Source organism: Sycon ciliatum, chromosome 4 (assembly GCF_964019385.1).
Source record: "Sycon ciliatum chromosome 4, ocSycCili1.1, whole genome shotgun sequence".
In the NCBI taxonomy this organism is placed as follows: domain Eukaryota; kingdom Metazoa; phylum Porifera; class Calcarea; order Leucosolenida; family Sycettidae; genus Sycon; species Sycon ciliatum.
The window spans coordinates 7,379,504-7,397,661 of record NC_088646.1 but is presented as its reverse complement, the minus strand read 5'-3'; the positions used below and the strand labels follow the sequence as shown (position 1 = coordinate 7,397,661).

The 18,158-nt window shown below is 48.7% G+C and overlaps 1 protein-coding gene across 2 annotated transcripts in view; it reads left to right on the top strand.

Moving 5' to 3' along the window:
* The window catches only part of LOC135814197 (uncharacterized), an 18,318-nt gene extending 243 nt beyond the window's left edge, over positions 1–18,075 (top strand). The window contains exons 1-17 of one of the 2 annotated variants that reach the window (XM_065327282.1): positions 1–191; positions 3,470–3,675; positions 4,101–4,655; positions 5,192–5,389; positions 5,574–5,768; positions 6,463–6,588; positions 7,286–7,606; positions 7,942–8,688; positions 9,184–9,555; positions 9,864–10,071; positions 10,952–11,040; positions 11,489–11,788; positions 12,378–12,520; positions 12,882–13,292; positions 13,649–13,784; positions 14,887–16,670; positions 17,493–18,075. The exon at positions 1–191 is cut by the window's left edge and continues 243 nt beyond it. In XM_065327282.1, coding sequence (XP_065183354.1) covers positions 4,170–4,655; positions 5,192–5,389; positions 5,574–5,768; positions 6,463–6,588; positions 7,286–7,606; positions 7,942–8,688; positions 9,184–9,555; positions 9,864–10,071; positions 10,952–11,040; positions 11,489–11,788; positions 12,378–12,520; positions 12,882–13,292; positions 13,649–13,784; positions 14,887–16,670; positions 17,493–17,499 — 5,523 coding nt within the window. In that variant the 5' untranslated portion in view covers positions 1–191; positions 3,470–3,675; positions 4,101–4,169 and the 3' untranslated portion in view covers positions 17,500–18,075. The remainder of the gene's footprint in view (positions 192–3,469; positions 3,676–4,100; positions 4,656–5,191; positions 5,390–5,573; positions 5,769–6,462; positions 6,589–7,285; positions 7,607–7,941; positions 8,689–9,183; positions 9,556–9,863; positions 10,072–10,951; positions 11,041–11,488; positions 11,789–12,377; positions 12,521–12,881; positions 13,293–13,648; positions 13,785–14,886; positions 16,671–17,492) is intronic. The other variant, XM_065327281.1, reaches the window with a different exon arrangement.
* Positions 18,076–18,158: the final 83 nt, after the last annotated feature.

Sequence of the window (18,158 nt, the reverse complement as noted above, 5' to 3'; positions counted from 1 at the left end):
TTTTTTATTATTCGCAAAACCACTTCAGTCTTCACTGCAGTTGACTCTTGAGCTGAGGTCGCTCTCGTGGCGGTGCCTACGCTTCTTGCTGGCCAGGTTGCAACCACTGGATTGCCTGAGCAGGATGGTGCGCTATGTCCGGAATGATGGATGCTGGTGAGTGGAGGGTTCATCGATGACGAACGAGCCAGGTAAGCACGTTACTAACCAGTCGCTTCCTAGTGGTAGTGGTAGGACATTGGAAAGTAGTAATCTGTAATACAGGGTAGCTGTACGGCTGTGCTGGGCATCAGCACTCTCTCTAGCCCATGGAGCGATTCGATTCCTATGCCATGGTCTTGTTGGTCGGCAAGTGTGTGCGAGCAGAATCTTGCCGCCCGGTTACAGTCAAGATTCTGATAGAACGGCGAAACCGTTCCGTTTGTAATTGCGGCTGCTTTGTTTTTTTGTCAACAAACCCTATACACCGAACCGGTGCCCTAGTTCTATACAATCATGTAGTCCCTTATGAAGTTTGTGTTGTGCTCAAAATACTGCCACGGCCCATCGTTGTGTCGAATGGGCAGAGCTGCAGGAATTACTGCAAACCTGACCAGACCCCGCGTACCGTGCTGTGGCGTGTTCAGGTTATTTGCTTTGTGGAAGAACATACAGTCATGTCATATTTTGTTATGAGCATAACTACCAGTGGCTATGAAGTGCCAGTACTAGAGTCCGGTTGGAAGGAACATCTTTACGTTGTTTGCCATTGATCGTAGCGCCCCTCGCTGGACGTATTGAGAAAGGCAGAAGAACACCGGTAGCAGGTCGACAACATCTGCTTGTCTGCCCATCAGCCATCTCGTCCCTGACGTGTAGGCAGCACGACAGTCGACAGCTCCCGTTTGGAATGACTGTACTGTGTACATGGTGTATGAGTACAGTCATCATGGTCATGCTACTGTCTGTAGTACTGATCGAGTAGATCTACTGTCTTCAATCGGTGATCTCGCAGATCTGTGACTGCTGTTTCTTTGACTAGTTGTAGTGTTGTAGATCTACACGTGGAGCATATGAATATGATTTAGCTGCATCATGTCTGTCGTGGTCCGACAAGGCTTCAGCCTCGCGGATGTAGATCAGACCAGACCTGCACCGGAGGTCATCAAATCTGTGCTGTCCGGACCTCTTCAAAGTGTGGCCTGTTTGGCCAGAGAGCCTGAAATGGTGCTCAGAATATGAAAGGTCTCAAGTACTAGTAGCACTGTAAAACACAGTGAATGAGCAAATGTTCCGAGACTGCAAGAGCTCTACAATGATTTCGCCTCAACAGCTCCAAGTAAAACAGGCGATTGAGCAAATGTTCCTAGACCTCTACAATGTTATTACTCCATGTGTATGTAGCCCAGGCTGTCACTTCTAAAAGAGCTCTTTATCATGATGGTGGCTTGTGCCGAAAGACTATGATCAAGGCAAACCATTATGCATTCTGCGAATGTTGGCTAGACGACGAAAGGCATCAAGTTTGCTTCCTAGTAATTGCTAGACTTCCAAAGTTCCATACCAGTCCCTGCCAGGGTCCAGTGCTCAACCACCTAGGCCTGCACACTGCCACACAGTCACTGTACGGCATTGTACGTTGTAACATACAACTGAGCCAGGAGCCACTCTGAGTTTACTGTTTAGGGTGTAGACCTGTGTCCAGTTCCCATTCATCGTGTTCAGTTTGTGCTTATCAAGAGGAGGAACCAGGTACACAGTGATAGTGTAACGCTGTCACTGTGTACCTGGTGGCTAAAGATGTGTATGAATGAGAAAGCCTGACAGAATAATCATAGTTTTATTTGTTAGATCATAGTTCACATGTCAGATCATAGTTCACATGTGAGGATAATTATAACTGTTGCTCAGCAGAATGATTGATTAATATGCATGTGAACACCGGGTACAATAACTGCCTTTGAGCAGTTTTGTGTGCCGAAATGTTACTGTAGGGCAAAGACTGAGCGACCACAGCCAGGCAGGGAGGAAATCGCCTTGCAGCAGTTGTACTAATGATATCCGTGATGCGTCTAACTCTTCCCCCTTACTACCTGCCTGTACTGTTCTAGCTGTCACACTCACAGTGACAATGTCATTGCAGGGCAGCACTAGCTGCATTGGCCAGGCATTGGTCTGCACATACATGTAGTGTAAGACTGATTATGAGGGTACCCCCATCATTCAGGATGATGGTGGGCGCACCGACTGCCTGCTACGTGTAGTGTGCCTTTGATGTGTGATGTAGCCACACTTTGCTGCTAATTGGGGACAAGGGTCTGGACGTGGCCAGTCCATTCACTCAGGCTTTTGTTTTCTGCTGCATCAAGCCAGGAGGAGAACAAGAACTTGTTGATTGTGCACATGACACAGTGTCAGCACAATCATCATGTCTATCTGATCTGATCTGATCCTCAGTAGCGCACATAGCCATGTACATGTACTGGTCTTGCTTATTTGAAGGGCACATGCAATTATGGTCATTGGTGCTTCTGCTGCTGGTGCTGGTAGTGGTGCCCTAACTTCCGCCTAAGTGGTTGGTTGTAAAGAAGTTTTCAAGAGTGATCCTGAGTACCTTTTTCGGACACAGTGCTCTGCAGTGCTGAACCCCCCCCCCCCCCCCTAATTTACTCAGAGTATTACTATTAGCATCTTAGCTAAGTGCTGCTCTGTTCTGTGTCTGTGTAGTACATGACTGGTACAGTGTTGTACAGTGTTGTACAGTGTTCTGCCTGGGGAAAAAGCAAGATCTACATCAGGTGACCAGGCTGATGGGCAGTTGTGGTCATCCTGCTGCTAAGAGGTCTTGATGGGCAGGCGAGAGTGAAAAGCACCATTTTAGTGTATCTCGCCTTCACGCCCTGTGGCTAAGAAGTGAGTTATATCACAGCTGTGGAGACAGCACAGGCTGGTGTGACCCTGCTGCCCAGATCAGCAGCTGTGTTGTTTGTTGGGTGTGAGGCCACAAAGGAGGTGAAGTTGTTTTAGAAAAGAGGGTCTACCATGCCAGATGTACACGTACACATGACCATGGTAATGATTCACTGTTTCAGGCCATCACTGGTGCACTGGGGAATGCCAGACATGATGACTACAGACTACAGTATTGCACATCATGTTTATCATAACCTATACTGGTAGATTTCTACACGTAAGTGCGTGCTATGAACAAGCTACTTCAAGTACAAGGATTGATGGAAATACTCCGAAATGGTATAGCAAAATCGCAAGCTTCTAGTTAGTACATGTACACGGATGTAAAGTACTGGATATACAAGCACAAGTGCTGGATATACAAGTACTGGATATACAAGTACTGGATATACAAGTACTGGATATACAAGTACTGGATATACAAGTGCTGGATATACAAGTGCTGGATATACAAGTACTGGATATACACAGGCATACCACCTGGTGCCTTGCTATGCTTGCCCGTATGTTTGTACAGGAAATGGCCTCAGTTCCAGTGGAACGTCTTGTGATGGTACATGTATTGCGGTCCTGGTTGGTGCCGTCGCCAACTTGCCGTTGGAATAGCACGTTCTGCCTTGTCTGGGTTCCTGTGTCCTATGGGTGTATTGGCAACAATTAGAGGCCTCGGGGATAGGAAAACTGGTTTTGTGACAGTCACTGGTCGCTGAGCAGCCTGGACAGGTACATGGTGCCCTCTTTAGTTCTCTTGTTCAAACAGAAAGTACTTATCCAATGTCTGAATTTATCCTTAGTCATCAGCATATATACTTACTACTAGTATGCCGCTATGCACAATGGTGGGCTATGCCGCTATGCACAATGGTGGGCTATACCCTATGCACTGCTCAACTGTCACCACCATGTCAGTGCGGTGTATCTTGTACCATCCTGGCATCCAGCTGCATTATCACCTATTGTTAGTGTGAGTAGCTGCTGATGTGTTCCTAGTGCTATAAAGCACAGGTGTGCGTTATGTGGCTGACTCCACTGACCGCGGCGCACTGAATTCCAATGCATGGTATGAATCGCCCTGTAGGTTATGCCTTGCTGTGAGATATCATAGTGTCCCTCTGTCCTGTGTTGTGTGTATCACTGTGTGTGCTCAGTGAGATAGTCGCTGGGCAGCAGCTGCACTGATCGGAGGTGCTGGTGGCAGTAGCAGTGCAGTGTGCGGGATGCCACAGGTCAACTCCTTCCAGGGCCGCAGCAGTGCCACGACTGCCTATCCGCCTCAGCATGCTGGTACGCGCAAGCCACCAGCGTCATCCCCCAGCCGCAGCAATATACCCAAGCCTAGTGGGTGTGGTATTCCCAAGCCTACTGGCTGCAAGCCTCCCCTGATACTACCCAAGCCTCAGCTTGGTGGTGCGGGCAAGTCACCAAACTCGCCGAAGAAGGCCAGTAAGCTGACCACCAAGTCAGCAGGCAAGCCAGCTGATGCGTATCGCTCTCAGAAGCAGACCCCCAGCAATGGCGTGGCCTATGGCAGGTCATCGGATGGAATGGCAGACGTGCTAATGCAACTCCAAACCAAGGAGAGCCAATTGCTTGAACAGCGCCAAGCTACGGACGCAGCAAACAAGAAGCTTGAAGATTCAGAGGCAGCATGTCGAAATCTTCAGTCACGCATTGATGCATTTGAAGGCGAACAAAACTCATTAGTAAGTACAGTGTAGAGTATTCTAACTTGTTTCCTCAGGAGCAGAATACAATCTCTTGTTGTAATCAGTAGCACAGTTATGCCTGTCAACATTTGCCCTCGTGAATGTCGCAGGTAAATAAAATATACACCTGAACTAGATCGTGGGCACATCATGACTCCTGAGTATTGCTAATTTGCTAGTTTTAATGTTACAATCAGTTCAATCAGTCATGCTTAGTAGCCATGCAGTGCTCTGTCCTCAACGGGTTATCTATCTCTACATCTTATGTACAACAGTGTGTGTGTGTGTGTGAAGGAGGTCAACTTTACTGCTATCTAGCTAACTGTCCAGTGGTATTGTAAACGTTAACCATTGTTGGCAATGTTTGAATATGGTCCAGTACACGTGGGTCAATATCGGTCTTTCGACCGTTTGGGGCATCACTCCTTGCTTCTCGTCTTTCTCACTTTGGCAGCAGGCAGTGATTTATGTGTGTGTGTGTGTGTTTGTGTATATGTGTGTGTGTGATTGTGTGTGTGTGTGTGCCCATGCAGGCCGTTGTGAGCCTAACCGATGACCAGCGTGGTGACATAGTGCAAGCGGAGGCCAAGGTCAAGCAACTGCAGGATACTGTAATGAGCCTCAGCAACCGGCTATGTCTTGTTACCACGATTAACGAGGAAATGGATGATAACAGTAAATCTGATGATCTGAGCGAGGCCAATAAGAAAATCCGACTTCTTTTGAAGCAGGTAAGGTTTGGGACTGGTCTGCACACATGTGCATGATGCTCTGCTGTACAGCAAATGAGAGTTTACTGCCCGCTTTCATGCTCACCGGGTTTTAAGTTTTAACCATGGTTGTTTTTTAATTGGACGATCAAACTCTGTTGCTGCGTGTGTGTGTGTGTGTGTGTGTGTGTGTGTGTATGTGTAGGTTGATTCCGAGTTTAAGAAGCGCCGTGTGATTGAGAAGCAGGCCACCACACTACGCAGTGAGCTGTCACAGCACACCGAAAGGGCAGACACACCGCAGCGATTGCCAAACTTCTTGATGACGGAGAACGAAAGCCACCCAGCGGCGTCCACTGGCATGCCGGGGTACGAAGCACTCATACGACTGCAGGAGAAGGTGAATAGAAGTGTTTTGTGTGTGCATGCGTAATCACGGTATTGGGCCAGGTACACAGCATCTGCATATTCCATCCCAAAAAGTCTATCACGGGCATAGGGAGGCTGGAGGCATATTCAAGTGGACAGTGACACTCATAGCACATGTATAGTGAATCGGAGGGTCTGCTGATGACTGCGTGCACCGTAATAAAAAAATATATAATCAATATAGCTTTTCGGCTGTTTCCTGTTCATGTATATAATCTTCTCCTTCTTTTACCATGGTTGGCTATCACCCACATCTCCCCGTGTTGGCTGCCATCGGAAGCCATAAGATGTTGAATAAATAAATAAATCTTGACTAAATAAATCTTAAATAAATAAATAGCTGTGATCCGCAATGTACATGTAGAACTGGTGTGTATCCTCCACTTGATATGCTCCAACACGCTGTGCAAAATTTATCTGCAAACATACACACTGAAGCAGGAAGTGGTGCCCACTGGGGAAAGTTGCAGTCCATTCATTACAGGCGTGCTTCCTCATTCTTTGTTAATTTGCTCCATTGGTGTTGTGACCCCTGTGCATGTATTTGGCCACCACTGAATATCGCACTGGTTCTTGATCTACATGTACATGTATGTATGAGGAATGACACTGAGCTTTCTAGTAGTCATTTAGTTTCTCTGCGTGTTCTGTTTGTTGTGTTGCAGTGTGCCATTGCTGAGAGAAAGCTAGCTGAAGCCGAACAACAGGTTGCGTCCATCACATCGCAGTTCTCTGACTTAGAACGGCAGGCACAGCAACTCCGAGCTGAACGAGATGCTGTGCAAAAGAAGGTTAGAGTCCGCCGCAAAGACCAGTCAGTCCCTTGGAAATATATTTTTTTTACTTCTAACGGTGATCTGTGACCAATAGGAGAAGTTTCCGGTTCAGATGTAGTGCCTAGAGTAAATCATGTGGTGCATCTACTCACAGCTGACCCTATACTAGCTCAGAGGCATGCTGTGCGATTAGCCTGCTACTGTTCATGATGCATGTAGTGCTGGTAAGGCTTTGACTGTGTATGTGTCACTTTACTGCCAGGCTGCATGCTATGCCGGCAGTGGCCTGGATCATTGGTTGTATCTGCCTTGCTATCCTTCAAGCAGGACGGCAATGTGTGCACCTCAGTGCTCTTCACTAAATAGACTCCAGTAGCATTCAGTCACTTTGAGATCAAGCGATATAGAGCTTGGACCCCCTTGTTTGGCCTGCTGGAATGCTTTGTAGAATACATTTGATAGTCATGTAACCCCCCTCCCTGCATTCGCCGTCAGTGTTGTGTCGTCCTATGATACGGCAATGGTAAGCATGACATCCTACCTGTGTTGATAAGTTATTGACACTGAAACTGCCTTCTCACGTGAGGAGGAGGAGGGACGGGGAACCTTTCCTTTCCTTCCTCTACTGGTTAGACGTACTTGAAGTATGACTGCAAAGTACGACATTTCGTTCTCATCTGTTTCCTGTCTTCTCCTGCATTCTCTTTTGAAGGTGGAAGAAACAGAGGCCATATTCGAAGAGCTGTCGACGGAGAAGGAGGTAGCTCTGGAGGAGTGTCGACGGGCGCAAGTGAACACACGCGCTGCACAGATGGACACCCGTTCAGCACAGATGGACAAGCTCAGTCTTCTCAAGGAGCTGGACACACTGCGCTCCACGGTGCAGGAGGAATGCACTCGGACCAAGGAGAAGCATTCGGTTTTGGAAGCTGCCCAGGCGGCTCTGGCGAAAGCCAGAAGTGACCTGGATGCATCAAAGCTGAAAACCAAACACCTAGAGAGCCAACTGACCGAGTTTGAAGAGGTCTCACAGGTATGTTCGGGTAGTTATGTTAGTGCAGACATATACGGGGTTTCCTTCGTGGCCCAGTTGCAGGTCAATGTATGCAGTATACTTCTGCTGGCGAATGCCCATAGTGGATTTCGGTTCTTCGCACTGACAGCAACTCGAAGCACGATATCATGAGAGGTTTAATTAACTTTCACTTGTGAATTAGTTTTGTATTTGAAACTTTTTCCAACACTCTTTCTCCACCACGCGAAGGAAAACTTTTCAATCCAATTGGAATTTATGGTTTATTTAGCAGTGAGCTTCCCCGGCCACCATTCTCAATACGTGCATTGTTTCTGGTATTTGTTCTTGTACAGCTGCTGGAACAACATAAAACTATCGCGACGTCTTGTCAGCAAGCTGTGGAAGACATCACCGAGCGTTGCCAGCAGCTTGAGTCAGAAAAGGAGGCGCTGCAGGCAGAACTGACTGCTCGTCAGGAGCGTATTATCCAACTGACCGAGGGAGGTGCGGAAAGTAGCAAGCGCCCATCAGCCAGAGGTGCGGATGACGCTCTGACACGTCGAATAGACAAGCACAGACACATGCACTCGCAGCAAAGCGATCAGGTCAAGGTGGAGCTCTGGCGACTGCAGAAAGAGAATGTTGAGCTGCGACAGCGCATTTACCAGCAGCTGGTTGGCCGCGATCATTCCGACGATCTAGAACAGCAGGATCATAGTCCACCCACTGCTGCTGCTGTTGCTGCTGCTGTTGCTGCTGACATCGACGACGTCACCGATCCAGACAGGGAAGAAAGACCGGAGGCATCCACTCCTCGACCAAGGCCACTATCGGATACGCCTGACCTTGTGCCAGAGCTGCACGGCATCATCAAGGGTGACCTCAAGGAAAGCTTTCTCGCCGACCCCCGCAGCAGGCGCCCACTGTTGCCCGACACGTCTTCCACGCTGTCAATCTCCTCCGGTGCAGGCAAGAGTCACGGTGGAGTCTCCAAGGACGATGATGCCCTCTCCTTGGCGTCAACTGCTCATGATATTCAGAGCGTGTTCATGGTTGATCTGCACATGGGCAGTCGTAAGGACAAGAACAGTACTGAAGAGGTACGTCTGACCTGCCGCATCCTCAGTTATACTCTAAATGATGCATATTGCTGACTGAGATATTTTTCATTGGCTGGTTTCACTTGGAGGCTCTTCGCCATGATGTTTACAGCGTGAGAGGCCTGCTGCGCCTTGTTTGGTGGGTGAGGTTTCCTGCTGTGCCTTGTTTGGTGGGTGAGGTTTCCTGCTGCGCCTTGTTTGGTGGGTGAGGTTTCCTGCTGCGCCTTGTTTGGTGGGTGAGGTTTCCATGAAATCCACACACATAGAATACTCGGATCTAGACCTGGGTCAAGTACAAATACGAGTTTCTCAGTTTTTAAACTGAGAAGCTATTATATCTATGATCTACACTTGGCAATCAATGTCTATTCAACCAGTGTGCGATGGTGTTGGGCCTGAAAAGATCGATCAACTACAACCAGCGTATGCACCTTGGTATACCCGTTAGCCATGCTCGCACAAATTGTTATGTATATTGTTCCCGGTTGTGTGCAGGAGGAGGCTGAAAGACGAGAGACCAATGAGTCTGTCCAGATGGTCGAGCAGCTCCTGGATAACTTGGCCGCAGTGCGCTTTTGGGGATCGGCCGACGTCGAGGAGCACGTCAAGAAGCTGTGCGTCTCACACCAGCGCCTGCACAGACAGCTGGAGGACTGCCGCTCAAGGCTGCAGAGCAGCGAGAGTAACTTGCAGAAGAACCAGCGTGCTCTTGTCAGGTCTGTGAGCGGCAAGAGAGCGGCTGACAAGCGGCCACGTGTCACTGTGCGCGACAGGAACAGAGGCGAGAAAGCCAACGATTCTGCTTCTGGTGGGGAGGACAGGGCAAGCGGCAATGGAACAAGTGGTCCCGCATCGGCAATCAGTTTGGTGAGCTTATACTAAATGTTTCCAGCAAGATGCACGAGACCGACGCTGATATTGCTGTTGTACCTTGACACCCATGATGCACATGCTCTTGAATGCTATTCAATGTATCCCTTTTCACATAGACTATACGAATACATTCTCACACCATGGGCACACCGGTTGTTGACGTATTGTAGTTTTGGTGCATTTTTGATGGCGCCGTGTGCTGTGCGGTAGAAAAGGCCTTATGGAGCGGAATACTCCTGAGATGGTAGAGTTGGTGAATGGCGTCCATGGTGTCACTGTGGTGCTGTCTATTGTTGCTACAGTCCGACTATGAAACCACAGTGAAGACCCTGTCGGAGAAAATCGACGAGCTGCGCAATGTGGGAGAGGGCGTGCAGTCAGCCAAGGCACGTGTTGAGCAGGCACTCCTCATGCACCAGCGGCGCGAGCAGGAGATTCAGCGCATGCTGCAGAATGAAATCAACAACCTGCGACGCCTCAACCTGAAGCTTGCCAACGAGAAAGTTGAAGGTTGGTGAGACACAGTCCAGTATGTTCGACATGTAGAGACATCTTAGCAGTACATGTACCCGACTGTTTACAGCCATGGCGTGACTGTGTTGCTGATATGCTGTAGTCACTGACTGTCAAGATACACATGTCTGACACGGCAAGTGATCGTTGCCCAGGCCCTGACCAATACCCAGCTTTCCCACCACAGGCATAATCAGCTCATCATGCCCGGTTGACGTCATTTTGGGGAAATCCCTGCATTTGGGAGGTCGGAAGTTTGACCCTTTGACCCCAACTCCTGTCACTCGTGTAAGAAGTCAATTCAAGCACACCCTTTGTCGGTCATGATGGTTGATATCTTGCCCTTGGACACATCCCTCGGGGTCTGCGGGCCTCGGCCCTGCGTCTTCAGGCAAGATTCAGCTGGCATAACCTTCAGAGTGTTCTACGCTTACACGGACTTTGCTGATGCCGCGTACCTATGGTCGAAAGCTTTTATAAGTTTTAAAAGTGTGATCAAAGGCTGCTTTATATCACCTTTCTGTATATTAGTTAGTGTACTTGTTAGGTTCTTCTCTGCATGTATCCACCTGAAGAGAAGGAAATGAAAGTACCGTATTTTTCCTGTTATAAGTTGACCTTTTATTTATTATAATACCTAAGAAACGGATTAAAGAGGTTAGTCTACTTACAAGCAGAGTTTAACCTCCATTGATGATATTGATCGGCTAAACCAGTAAATTGAGACCCCAAGTATCGGGGGTAGACTTGTAAATTACGGTACTTGTGGAATCTTTTGGAGGTGTTCCTTGTAAAGAGCCTGGCGTTAGTTCTGTTCTTTAGTGTGATCAAGGGTGTGCTGTTTCTTTCCATTTTTTCTCTCTTTCTACTGCTTCAGCTCCACAGGCCGCAGTCATCGTTGAGATGATCCACCAGACTCAGGAGTATGAGCTGGCATTGCAACAGCAGGATGATCTACGCACCTTGGTAAGCACTTGCCGGGTCCTGGAGAGGGATAACTGAGTGGGTGCTATTGCAATTGTGGCCTTGCAGCCAATGCATGCAATGTCAGGATGGTATGGCGCATGCATATCCAAACACTTGCTAGTGCTTATTAAGCTCTTAGTAGGAGGTGCATTGACATTGTGAATGCGACCTGTATCCCAGTGCAATGACCTGTATCCCAGTGCAATGTTCTGCTGCATGAGCTCCTATGTACTTCCTATGTAAATTATAACTTGGCGCCTGTTCTGGGCGGTCATCAGACTCATCACTGACAAATGAAACAAGATAGTGTACAGAGGGTGTAAATGTTTGACAGTGCAGTGTACATGTTATCCTAACGTGTGGTCTCTACCACCCCCTAGCCTTATAACTTCAGCCCATTGCTTACCGTAGGCTCTGTATTGTGCATTGACTCATTGACTATGTACAGGTCCAGGACCTGCAGCTGGCTCTCTTGCAGAAAGAACAGACGATCAGCGCTCTTGAATGGAAGATGGCTGATGCGCAGGCAGACATCACTGTCCTGCACGCTGAGCGTGACTGTCAGCTACGACAGTTGCAGCATGCGCGGCTCAACAGCGCGGGTGCATCAGCACGGCCCGGTTCAGGTTCTGCCAGTACAGCAGTGCCATCGCCGGCCACTCCGACAGCATCCATCACGGAATATCGCAAGGTGCTGGCGTCACTCCGTGTACCCGGTTCAGCAGGCCATGGCATTGCGGCAACGGAGGTATGTCATGCACAACAGGTACACACACCGTCACACGTCCAAGTGAACACTACACACTACAGTATTGTAACTATTGTTTAATAGACATTGTCATAGTAACGGGAGCTTGGTAGTTCACACATATTGACGCGCTTCAGCAACGGTCCACCTAACTTACATGTAGACGTTTTGTGAACACAGCGGTGTGGCTAGCGAAGCCAAGCGACAGCTGCAAGGCTTGTTATTGATCAATATTGACACAGACTATTCGATGCACACCGCACACTGTTTGTTTTTCTACTGTTACACATGTCGGCTTGGTGTTATTAGCGGATGATGTGTATTTCCATGTACTTGAAGTGTGTGAAGTTGTGAATGCTATTCTACTTGTGACCTGGGTAATCTTAACAAGAAAGTAAGCAGCAGCTCTCGGCCCTTGAAAATTCTGCGTCTACTTCACCACCACCACCACCACCACCGTTGCGCTCTGCGGCCGACTATGTTCATTCCCCACAACAGCAACAAGAGGCTCCTTCGGTACTGATACTACTGAACATATTTTTTAATTCCTTCTGACAGCTGTGGGTAATCTTGTTGCTTTATTCTGCAGCATACACGTACACTGCGGGAGATGCGCTCCAAGAGTACTAGCAGTGGAAGCTCATTGCCCGAAGACAGACGATCTCTGAGTGAATCTTCACTGGACACCATGGTGTTCAAGGACGGTGTTATTACATCTTCACCAATCAAGAGGTAGAGCTGTTATGCCCACTGACTGGGTTATGCTTCTTCCTTCCCTTGCTCCCTGCTCATTCTTGCTCATTCTCCTCCGCCTTCTCAGCTTCCTCTGCATATTCTCTCTCTCTCTCTCTCTCTCTCTCTCTCTCTCTCTCTCTCTCTCTCTCTCTCTATCTATCTATCTATCTATCTCTACCTCTATCTGAGTCCCTTTCTCTCCCTCCATTCAGAAATGAGCTGTATCCCAGTGAAGACCTCAGTCACAAGTTAAAACTCTGTGTTGCTGTATGTTGGCTAATATTCCTGCTTTCTTTTGATTTGAAACCATGTGACTCCATGATGCATTCATTCCTCTACCCTGTGCTTCACTATCTAGATCTTGGCCACCAGATGGCAACGATGGTGGTAAAATGCTACCAGGCAGTCGCACGGGCAAGTGGTCCTCGACCAGTGGTCTACCATCGGAGATGTCTACACGCCATGATAACCCAAGAAGCTCACCGCCTGCTGTCAGTGCATTCGTGACTGGGCTGCCACCCGCACGTCCTCATCCGAAAGTCATGAAGAAGTCCAGTCTCCCGAATGATTTCATGCTCGCACCGGAACGGTTTGTGCCTGTTGCTGTTGAGCGGAGCACTGTCGGTGTTGGAGACGATCCGTTGGCAATGTACAGTCGACCTCGGCCACACAGTGTGCCAGTGGAACGCCAAGGCTCGGCAGACGAGATGACTACATCCACGCTACGCCCGGCCAAGGTGCAACCGGGTGACATTGAGGTGACTGCAAAGTAAGTGTCCTGTGTGTAGAATTGTGTGCTACTTACTAGTACAATCAGTCATGTACATGTATTCGATTAGTGTATTTGACTTCGTATTTATTGATGGGTAAATGGAAAAAAATAGTGTCTCGTACCATCTTAATTTCGTAATAATATTTAATCCCAGTGTAGCGCTTGAAACTAGCGTCCAGGCACCCTGCCTATGACAAGAAAAGCCTGTTACATACCGTAAAATTGCGGCTCCTCAGAAGACGCTCCCTGCGATGGTGTAGGACCTAGTACTTGTACGTGCTGATGTTAGGTCGACAATCTTGTAGTGGTGGTATGCGTATATTGACCATGGATTCCGTGTATTGATAATGCAGGGAATTGACACGCGGTCTGAAGGCACTGATGGCTAATGATGACGATGGCAAAGGCGAGACTGCTAGTCGCACGGTTGATGAGGCTCACGAGATGGTGCGACGGACGCTGGAAGCCGCACACGGAACTGCCTGGCAGGTACGCTGACAGAATGTTCATGCTCATAATGTCGTACATGTGCATGGGTAGTTGATGCAAAGACATGACCGGTGTGAAGGTGGAGGCTAACATCGCACCATGGAATTCAATTCACCTTGCCTTGCTTCATGCAGAGCAAAGCACAACCGTTCTTCTGCACATTGGTTTGTCTGACATGTGCAGTGCTGCCAAACCGTCCGATTTTTCGAACAGTGTCCGATTTTTGAAGGCTCTTCCGAAAACCGGTCCGAAAAAGGAAACGTCCGAAAAGTAGCCAAAAATGTCAGGGATCAGTACTTTCCTATTCAGAAGTCCTGTATTTTCGCTTTTCAGCGCAACTGAAGGCAAGACTCACTGTCATGTGCTTCTAAAAAGGCTAGCGCTTGGCGGTGGAAGTGCAAAGTACGAGGGCATGTACACTGTACAGTGCGTGACCACACTCATGCATTACCAGGATTACAGAATTCAGGCATGGCAATCAATTACTTCGGTGTGCAAGATCGGTTACCATGGCAACGAAGCGAATTTCCATGGTAATTTGGGCGGTATTGTGAATTCTCCGGAAAATATTGCTGAGGAGAAAAATTCGCACCATGTGGCCAGCCTTGGCGATGAAGGGTGTCCGATTTTGGGCGAAAATTATTTGGCAGCACTGCATGTGCTAGTTCAAGGACTGACTTCTAAAATTAAAATTAATAGTAGTACATTTTGAAGAGTGCTCTTTACTCCACTTGTGAACACCTCCACCCCCCCCCCCCCCCCCAACAGGCTCTCAGCTGCTGCACAAAAAGTATAAATGAATAAAGTACTTCAGGTACTGCCATTATTTCACCCCGATGATTGGGCATCATCAGGGCAATGAGAGTGCTAAGGAAAATGGTCTCTTTATTCCACTACCAGAAAATTAAAATCAGGCCTTTCCACTGTATGGGGGAGGGGGGGGGGGGGGTTGAAGGCTTGAAGTATGAGTATTCTCCCTGAGAGTGAAGTACATAATTATTACTCAGTTACTTACCTGTACTACTAACTAGTACATGTACATTCCTGATTTGACTGATTTGACTGATTTGACTGATTTGACTGATTTGCTTTGGGGATGCAGGTGATTGTCCATGCATCTGAACTCAGTGAGTCGGCAACACGCTTCTCCAATGCTGACTCCTGCCAACCTATCTATGGTAATCGTTCGTCGCAAACCTACAGTCCGCCGTCCGGCTTGAGCGCACCTGCGGCCGGAGCAGCGGCATCTTCTCCTGGCCGGCCTGGGCACCGGCGTAATTACAGCGAAGGCAACCTGCAGTCACTCCAGGCTAAACTAGCACTGGCGGCAGCTGCCAATGGCGGCGGGGAGTCCAAGGACAACACCTGGAAACGAATCAAGCGTGGTGACACGCCGTCTACGCCTGGCTCTCGTCCTGGCGTGCTGTCCCCGTCCGGCGAAGCATCTGCTTTTGACAAGTGGACCAGAGTGAAAGGAAAGCTTGAAGCGTCGGTACCGCAGCACAAACTGGAAGGAGTTGGCACGGGCACTTGGGAGACAGTCTCAACTCTTTCCTCCACTGGTCTCTCTCTGAATACGACTAGTAGCTACAGCCCCAACACTACAACGGAAGATACAGACTCAGCTACTGATAGCTTCTCTGGCTTTCCCCAGGCAGCATTCCGCCACTATGCAAATGCAAATGGCAAACGATCGGTGTCGCCAACAGCCAACTTCCGATCCCCAGACCCAGGTCAACTCAACGGCAGTGGTCTTCCCGGTCCCAAAATCGTTGCTGTCAAGGTCCTTGATTCAAGGACGCCATCCACCACGGAGAGTGAACGGTCCAGCAAACACACCCAGCTGCCGTCGGATTCTGCTCATGGGTTTCGTCCTGTCAGTGCCATTGATGATAACTCTGATACGCAAAGTATTGTTAGTACAGGCACTGTTGTGTGCCAGGAGCCTATTGCTTATGATACGGTGCGACTGCCACCCAAGGAGGCACTTAACGAGCGACAAATGCGGCGCCGTTCCACATCCGACGTCAACGCCATAGTCCCATTCTGTGTAGTGGACCGCGCTCCGCACTCCAAAACACCGCCAAGCAGCTTCACCCAGTCGGTGACTCGACCGCACCCCACTGTTGAGAGAACGCGCTCGTCCAAGACCCCTGACTCCAGCACCAGCGTTGCTATTGCGCCCGTTACCACTGCCACCTCCTCGGCTGGTAATGGTAGTTCTCTCAGCGTTGCTAGCTCAGCTGTGACTGCAGAGTCAGTCCAGCAGCAGGCTACTACTACTAGTAGTAGTAGTAGTATTAGTATGAGTGTTGCAGGAGAGCATGGCAACAGTAGCAACAATACCAACAGCAGTGGCAAGCCCCGCTCGTCCAGCTGGCTTGGGAAGTTTTCTGGCAGGCGCAACGGCCACGACAGTGACACCCTCACGAAAACCGCCAGCAACACATCCTCTACTCTGGATCGGAATACTGGATCTCAAAAGAACAGTAAAATCACTGCATCGGCTAGCGTGGCAGCGATACATGTCACGTCAAAGAAGGACGGCTCGCTCAAAGCCAGAAAGGACGGCAAGGCCAGCAATGGTCGCCACGCCATAACCAATGTGGAGGAGAGTGCAGCGCAGGTGCCGCCCCTGGCAACGGGCTACTCTCCGTCAGTTCCGCTGGCGCATAGCGTGACAAACTCGTCTCCGTACACGCCCAAGCCTGCGTCACCGCACGCAGCCTCTGCAGATTGGACTGGCAGTTTAAATCAGCGCAGTGGATCGCAAGTCTTGCGCACCAGTACGAACAGGTTGTCAATGGTGGAGATGGAACCATTCAGTGTGCCGAAACCAACCACCAAGGATAAGGGCAGACGTGGACAGAAGGAGAAAGGAACTATGTAAGTTTGACTGCCCCATTCATACAAACCCAGTCAGTGTGTTATTAATATGTGCCTACTTGCAGTACTTGATATTGAGTATTTAATATATAAAAATGGAGAGGATGAGTGAACAAGAACCCGATCTCAAATAACACCGCAGTCCACACCCACCTGATAAGTGTTATTTGGTCGCTCGTTCTCTCCATTAGTTATGAAACTGCGGAGGAAATACCCAAATTCATTGTTTGTTTTACTGTTGCAATGAAAATGAAAATTAATGGAAAGATAGTACCAGTAGGATAACCCCTGGCACTTACTCGTCCAGCTTGCAAGGCAAAGGCATGGTGCATGAAAGAGCAGGGTCACGAAGTACCGGTACAACCTGTTGCCTGGAGCTGATAACCAAGTAGAGCGGCTGTGCATGCTGTAGCCTGTTGTACATGTGCATGTGACGTGTAGTACTAGCATCATTTCTCTTCTCTGAGCTGATTACTAGCCAGACCAGCCATGCCTGTGTTGTCCATGCTGAGTCTGTGCATATAGAGCTTAGCTTCCTAAATGGTTCCATTGAGCCTGTCGCACCTGAGACATAATCCGGATCAGGAGAGGGCAAAGGTTCAGTCTCACTCTCGGACTTGGAAAGGCTGGCAGGTTATAACTCATAGTTATGTCTGTAGCTGGTTCTGATGTGGTTTTGATGATCTGTGCATTGCTACATATCCATGTACTACAAAGGACTATGATTGTGCTGCATAGATGTGAAATGAGGGTAGTACAATGCTGGGTTTCCCAAGCACCTCGCTCACGTGACTGTCTACTGTCTTGCTCTACTCCATACAGATGTTAGCGGTGCAAGATGCCCCTTGGCCATGCCGCCCCGCCACCCTTATGTGCCAGACAGGTGATAATGAATCAGCAGCCAATACCACATAACAGAATTGAGAGTGTGACGAGTGTAAAGTTTAACGATTTTCAAATCTTTCCCACTTAGCGGTGTAATGACTCTGCCGTCACACACCCATCATCGTATTCTGCACACCATCCTAGCATGTTGCCCCCCCCCCCTCCCACTACACCCGCACTATAGCCATGTCACTCTGCTGCAAGCTTGCTTCAAATACTTTTTCCAAGTAGCTTAGTCTTCTTGACTTGAGTGCTATTTTAATTATTGGTTTTCCTTTTACCGTCAGCGCTGCAGCCAGACAACGGCATGCTATTGCTCATCGACTCTTTTCAAAACCTTTCTATTTTTTTTGTATTATAAAGATGCATTCAAAATGCTGCTTCATGTGTTGGCAGTGCTCTGAGCTAGCTGCTGTTCACTATTAATTTTGATTGGTTCACCCTACTGCTGCTGCTTCTAATTATTGAGCATAACTATGGAAGTATGGATAGTGGCTGATGCCCAGTGTTTATGTTGGAACTAATGGGAACATTGGCTGAAGTGTTGGGCCATGCCAGGTTTTAGGCCACTCTGCTGCCGGTTGTGGGCAGCAACCATTCACA